The sequence below is a fragment of the Centruroides sculpturatus genome, unplaced genomic scaffold (genome assembly GCF_000671375.1).
Source record: "Centruroides sculpturatus isolate CEXI.00-Female unplaced genomic scaffold, Cexi_2.0 scaffold101, whole genome shotgun sequence".
In the NCBI taxonomy this organism is placed as follows: Eukaryota; Metazoa; Arthropoda; class Arachnida; order Scorpiones; family Buthidae; genus Centruroides; species Centruroides sculpturatus.
This window is the reverse complement of record NW_019384361.1, coordinates 132,207-139,140: the sequence shown is the minus strand read 5'-3', so window position 1 is coordinate 139,140 and position 6,934 is coordinate 132,207. Positions and strand designations below refer to the sequence as shown.

The following is a 6,934-nucleotide window of genomic DNA, read 5'->3' as shown; positions in this document are numbered from 1 at the left end:
ATAATTTATTAAGTGTAGTGGGTTTGGAGGTATATATATATATAAGTATTATTGTTTTAATAAATTTATATGTATAGTTTAATTTTATATGACCTAATTCATATTAAATGTAATTTACTATACATTTTTTATTATATAAAGCTTTAACTACTTTTAATTGATGAGACTATGTCTTGTCTCTAAAATTGCACTGCTGTCAATGGCTACATGAGTCACGTCAGGAGTTGCAATTTGGCACAGAGTATTTGGTGCCCAAATCATGCACACATAAAATAAACCAGACTTGTAGGTAGTCAAGAGACTGAGAACTGGGTCAAAAGAAAATACAAAATGTTGAGACTGTTTCTACAAACAGGCGTGAGTGCAAGATTTGTGCATTCATTACTCGTGCTCTCCGAGACATAGTCTCGTCCCAAAAATGGCTTTGCCATTTTACTTATTGTTTCATAACAATTTGTTATACCAAAGTCTTAGCAACTTATAAAATTTATGTTATATTTATTTTATTTTGAATGATTATAAGTTTTTTATAATTTTTCATAGCATTAAAAATTAATTTAATGTTAACTAATACCAAAAGTGATATGACAATAAATCTTGCAAATCAATTAATTAAAACACTTAGCATATAATATTTTTAAAAAATCATTGCTTGATAGTGTCTCATTTATAGATGTATCATGTTGATCTTTTATATTTAATAAATTATCATAAAAAATGATGTCTTGCAGACAGTATAGCACTTTGTCTGATGGTCATTACACTGTTTTTTAATGTTAATTGTTAAATCATTATTGGAATATGATTGTGGTAGTTGTGAATATTAGCAATCCACTCAATGTGGTTTAACTCATCATCAAGTGCCTCTCAAGTGTGATCCATTTCATTATAATAGCCGTGTTTAAATCGTTAGTCAGAAGAGCGTATACTCTTCATCCACGAGAGGCACTTGATGAGGAGTTAAATCATTATTCTTATGAAAAACCTCAATTTGTTCAGATTTTTTTTTTTAGTGTGGTTCTGATTAAGTTAAACAATATTAATCATTTACACAATACCCAATAATATTTTCAACTATTAATGTTTAGCCAAATACCAAAATTTTCCTAAGTCTATAGTTTTAATTTTTATGTTAATGTTTTATTACATCTACTAGATCATTTGGTTATATGTCAGAAAATTCTTTAAAAATCCAATGAAAGATTTTCTGTAAGAAATGTTTTCAACTTTTCTAAAGAAATTGGAAGACAAAGTAAATTTTATAATTTTTCAATTGAATTTTAACATGAATACAAATTTAGAATAGTTAAATAAATTTGTTACAGAAACTTTTCTTACTGAATTTTTAAAGTTTTTGTTTCTATATTATATATGTATATAAAATCATTGTTATTACTAATCAACTTAATTATCACTTAGAAGAAATTTTCTAATGTTGAATCAAAAGTTTTATAAAGGAGTTTTGAAAAACTTTACATACATTTATTTATTTATTTTATAAAATAAATTATATTGTACAGTTTATATGGAATCAGATTTTTATGAATGTCTATTCTCTCTGTATAATTATTATAGAAATAGGCATTACCTAATTAGAAAAAATAAGGTAAAATATTCAATCTAAGTATAATATACATATTATAAGTTACTTGCAAGAATGTGTATAATTATATAATTAGTGTTATCAAATTTAGAAGCTTTGTATTAAAAATGTGATATAAAATGTACCCTGGCCCACCTTTTAAATGATCTGACACCTATTACAATGAAGCTTGACATGATATTACACTGTTTATAAATTATTATTAATTTAAATAATTATGCCAAGGATATATATAAATAATGAAAATGAATAGCTTTGGAAAAATATGTGACATAGTATATATGTATATATATATGATTTTAAAATGATAATAATACATTTGAAATTTTCCTAAATTTTTTCTATGTATATTATTTTAAATATGTTTTTGACTTGGGATTTCAGAAATTATATTCTGTTTACTTTTTGTTTTAATTTGCTTTTACTCACATATTAATGATATATTCAATTAATTAAACTTGAAATAATTCAAACTTTAATTTAATGTATACATATTTATTTTCTAATATATTGTAATTATAAAAAATTGTATGTTTTTGTTCGTATTAAATGTATTTCAAACTCCATAAATGAATTATTAATAAATATAAATTAAGATCCATTGATTATAATAATTAAAACAGTTTATAACATAAAGCATTGAAGAATTGAAATTCATTTGAATAATCCTTTTTTTAAAAATTTCTTTTATAGGCTAATATGTCTCCAAATCTTTCTTCTGCTCATTTTTCACAGAACAGATTATTATATGAACAAGTGATTTATAATTTATTAAGTGTAGTGGGTTTAACAAGAATTATTAATCCTAGCTATATAAAATCAAGGTGAGAAATACTATAAAATCAGAATAGATATTTTAATGCCAAAGTTTGTTATATTAATTGCATTTAATATTAATGCAAAATATTTCAGAATAAATTATTAAAATATTTTATTGTCAATATATTTATAGATCTGAAAATGAAAAGGTTATGCAAGTGTCTTCAGCTGATATTTATGTATTTTCTGATTTATGTGCATCAAAGTCTTGCCAAGAAACTTGTTCATCTTATGTTAGTTTTTGAAAATTTATTTTAATTTATAAATTAGCAATTTTTAAAATTTATTTTATTGAAATAATATTTGCTTTAAATTTTAAAACATTTATTATTATAAAATATTTGGATAATTTTTAGATTTGTCGTCTTTGTAAACGTTGTCTCAGCATAGAAGAAGAACAAATATTTAAAGATGCATATCTAGAACATGTTAATAGAAAAAGTTGCCTTAGAATTCTGCCACCTCAAACAGTAGGTATAATGTATAAAAACAATATAATTACTATTTAATAAATAAAAAGTCTCAATATTAAGTTTACATATAACTTACCCAGTATATAACTTTTTGAAATATTTGTTTTATGATGAAAGTTGTTAATTTAAAACTGTTAATTTAGTAAATCAATTTCATTAGATTATAGTATAATTGTAGTTTTAACTATCACACATTAATAATAACATTGATAAAAACAAACATATTGCTTGTTAATCACACTTTAAATAAATCAATCCTCTTTTTGAATATTTTCAAAGTAGAAAAATATTTAGAAAGTAACTTCTTTACTTTNACACTGACACACTTATTTAATTTTAGTTTTGTTTTGGTTGCTATGCCTTGACTCTGGTCCGGCATAGTACACAGCCACCGGTGTGAACCGAGTAAAACCCACTAAACCCAACATAATAATAAACAGTAGTGACATACCATGGATTGAAAATACAATCAAAGACAGATACACACAACTTTTTGTAAAACTCATCCCTACCCTTGAAATTAAATTTTTGCCATTTTTTAATAATAAAATATACCAGATGGCATCACACACGCAATTGTAAATGTTGCCAAAAGTTAAGCAACTCGTTGTACATATTTGTAATGGAAATTATTTTCTGCATGTCATGAAATGTCATCACATAATATCATATTTGGTTGCATTTAGACTGATAAATACCTCTCTATACAGCATTGAACAGAGTTATTTCAATTACAATCATCTGGTATTAAAATAAAATTTATATTAAGCAAACAGTTCTTAAAACTATTTTTATTTTTATTTGAAATTCATTGTGCTTTAATTTTAATATAAAATAAGATACTACACACTGAATTTTTAATTGCAGACACAAAATCTATTGGATGTGAATAAAGAATTTGAGCATCTGAATGAAAGAAATCAGCTAATGGCTTATTGGTTTAAAGGAAAATGTTTAAATGATATAACATGGTGTAGTTAAGTTTATATATAATTAATTATAAGTAATTATAATTATAGGAAAATTCAGAAATTTTAAAATAATAAATGGAGAAGTACAATAAAGAAGCACAAAAGTATCAGTACAAAATAAGCCTTAAGATTTTTAGTAGAGTTACTAATTCTGTTATTAAAATTAAATGCAAATGCTCATAGAATATAAAATTTAAAAAAAAAATAAAGAATAAGTATGAAAGACTAAATAAATATAGAAGTTACTAATTCTTTGCAAATATCAATGTAATTTGTCTAAATAATTATATTACAAGCATATTTTTATTCTTTTAGAGTAAATAAAATTCATTTCATACATCTTTATTTATATTGATATAGGGACAATGAAATACTTTACCTAATTCATCTGATTAAAACTTTTGGATATTGATTTCTGTTCTTTGATGTAAAACATTAGTTTAATATTTTATCATCATTAAAAAAGTGGTTAAAAAGTATTTAATAAAAATTTTGTGGTGGTTATTTTTAAGAAATGACATTATTTATTGATCCATGTTTAAAGTATAAATATAAAGAATTATTCAAAAATTTATCATATATTCAGTTAATATTAAATTCATTATAATTGTTTGCCATTTATATGTTACTGTAAATGCTCGAATTATGGTAAATCCTAAGATCTTCCAGTAAAACCTAAGATTTACCAAATCTTTGTGGTAAAAGTCAGAAATGTTCTGCGTTCGTCATTAATTTTGAACTTTTATCAGCATTTACTCGGTATATCTTAGGTTTTACCTCAGAGACATGGTAAATGTTGAAAAAATAGTCCCCGATTTTCGCACTACACCACACCGCCGCATTCCATCATTTGACACGTTAGAACACGCACGTTAATTCTAATCTTGTTTGAGATTTCTCTGTCTAAAAGTTATTTATGAATCAAGATGAGTGTGAAATGGAGATTTTATGAAATAATGGATGAGCTTGTTGCAAGCAAGAAAGATGATAAGTTCTCTTTCAAGCAAATATGCAAGGTGTTTGGAGGAAGTAAAAGCTGCAAAGAACATGAAAAAGAAACAAGCTGTTCATTACAGGCATATAAAGCGTTACAACATTTTGACTATAGGCGGCAAAGAAAAACTAATTGCACTTATAAAGGAGGAGGATGGAGAAATAAGGTATTACATTTGTTATGAGGACATATTCAACATTCTCGAAGAAACGCATGTTGCTGTTGGCCACAGTGGAAGGACATGGATGCTTAAGGAATGTAACCGCAAGTATAAAAATGTAACAGTTGAGGCTACTATGACATATTTGAAGCTATGTCAACCTTGCCAAAAGAAACAGAAGACTTTGAAAAAGGGCATTGTCGTCAGACCTATACTTCATAGTGAAATGAACTCATGCTGTCAGGTTGATCTAATAGATCTACAAAGTACCCCAGATGGAAATTATAAATTTATTTTAGTTTACCAAGACCATCTTACCAAATTTGTGATCTTTCATATGCTTCAAACTAAACACGCCATAGAAGTTGCATATCATCTTTTGGATATTTTCACCACTTTTGGAGTGCCGAGCATCCTTCATTCCAATAATGGCTGAGAATTCTGTAACCAAGTTATTGAGAGTTTATGCTCCATGTGGCCAGATGTAAAAATCTTGCATGGAAAGGCAAGACAGTGACTTTGGATCAGTGGAACATGCTGATCAAGACATAGAAAATATGTTGAGCACATGGATGGAAACCAATCAGTTATCAAAGTGGTCAGAGGGTTTAAGATTCATCCAGGTGAAAAATAGAGCATATCACGAGGGAATCAAATGTTCTTCCTACGAAGCAATGTTTGATTGTCCAATGAAAATGGGCCTTGCAATTTCAGCAACTCCTAGTGATATGATTAAAGTTATAAGATCTAAAGAAGATTTAGAGAAGTTGTTGCATGTACATGACAATACGGAACAAAATAATGACGTCAAAAATGCAATCAAACTAGATAATGAAGAAAGCATTGTTGAAAATGAGTCAGAAGGGGATATAGACAATAGCACTGTCAACGATAAAACACAAGAAGATGAAATAATTATTACTGAGAAGATGAAGGTGAAGCAAATAACTGATGATTTCAATGTAACGATTCAGAGAGATACCGATTCAGAGACAGAAAACACGATTGAGTCTTAGGAAGTTCTTGTAACTATAGAGCCAATACCAAAAAAGATAGAATCTTAGTCACTATAAGAAACAACACAAAATTGACTTTGGAGAAACAAGCTGAAAAAATGAAAGCCATATCTGTTGATAAATATCCAAATGTGAAAATTGGCCAAAATGTAAGACTGAAAGTGCCTGAAATTGACAAAGCTAAAACCAACCCAAAAAGCATTATTTGCAGTTGTAATAGATGTAAATGAGTTTTACCAACTAGGTACCAAAATTGGAGTACTAAAGCAGCTTTATATACAAAATCAATTTAATCTCATGCCCTGAAGACTTTATCAAGATAGAAGTTGTTAAAGATAAAGAAGTGAGACTTCGAGAAGTTGTCGCAAAATTGTCTTTGACCAGAGGACAAGGTTTCGAGAAATGCAACTGCCTAAAAAAATGCATAACAAAGAAGTGTGCTTGCAAGTCATCAGGATTACTTTGTAACTCTAAATGCCATGATAGCTCTCCATGTTGTAACAAGTAAAATCCTTTTTTTNATACAATTGTTAAAATTCTCTTTTTAATAAAAATTAATTAAAAATACAATATAAAAATAAAATTATTACACAAATATTCCTTATAAAAATATATTTACATTTTAAAAGTTCAGTATTTAATTTAAATATTTTAATATAACAAATAAACCAATATTTTCACACCACTGATACTAAATATTATGCATAATTGTATATATTACAATTAGTTCATAATATCATTTTACATTAATGTAGTAATGCATTAGTTTCTGATCACAGTAGATATAAATAAAAAAACTGTGCATTAATTAGTCATTACTGATAATGACTATAATTTAACAGAACCTCAAAAAACTAATTTTCCAAAAATACATTAATTAATTAATTAATAAATATGA

General features: G+C 26.3%; 2 protein-coding genes across 2 annotated transcripts in view; both read left to right on the top strand.

Moving 5' to 3' along the window:
- The window catches only part of LOC111641314, a 20,434-nt gene extending 16,020 nt beyond the window's left edge, over positions 1-4,414 (top strand). Inside the window, exons 9-12 of the mRNA XM_023387465.1 lie at positions 2,297-2,427; positions 2,556-2,655; positions 2,779-2,892; positions 3,763-4,414. Coding sequence (XP_023243233.1) covers positions 2,297-2,427; positions 2,556-2,655; positions 2,779-2,892; positions 3,763-3,876 — 459 coding nt within the window. The 3' untranslated portion in view covers positions 3,877-4,414. The remainder of the gene's footprint in view (positions 1-2,296; positions 2,428-2,555; positions 2,656-2,778; positions 2,893-3,762) is intronic.
- Positions 4,415-4,850: 436 nt separating this feature from the next.
- On the top strand, positions 4,851-5,456 carry LOC111641303 (KRAB-A domain-containing protein 2-like). The gene has a single exon (XM_023387458.1). The coding sequence runs from the start codon at positions 4,851-4,853 to the stop codon at positions 5,454-5,456; it is 606 nt and encodes a 201-aa protein (XP_023243226.1).
- The last annotated feature ends 1,478 nt before the right edge of the window (positions 5,457-6,934 follow it).

Bases quoted from the DNA above. Each gene is read 5' to 3' on its own strand.
- LOC111641303 (XM_023387458.1), top strand. From the start codon at position 4,851: ATGATAAGTTCTCTTTCAAGCAAATATGCAAGGTGTTTGGAGGAAGTA.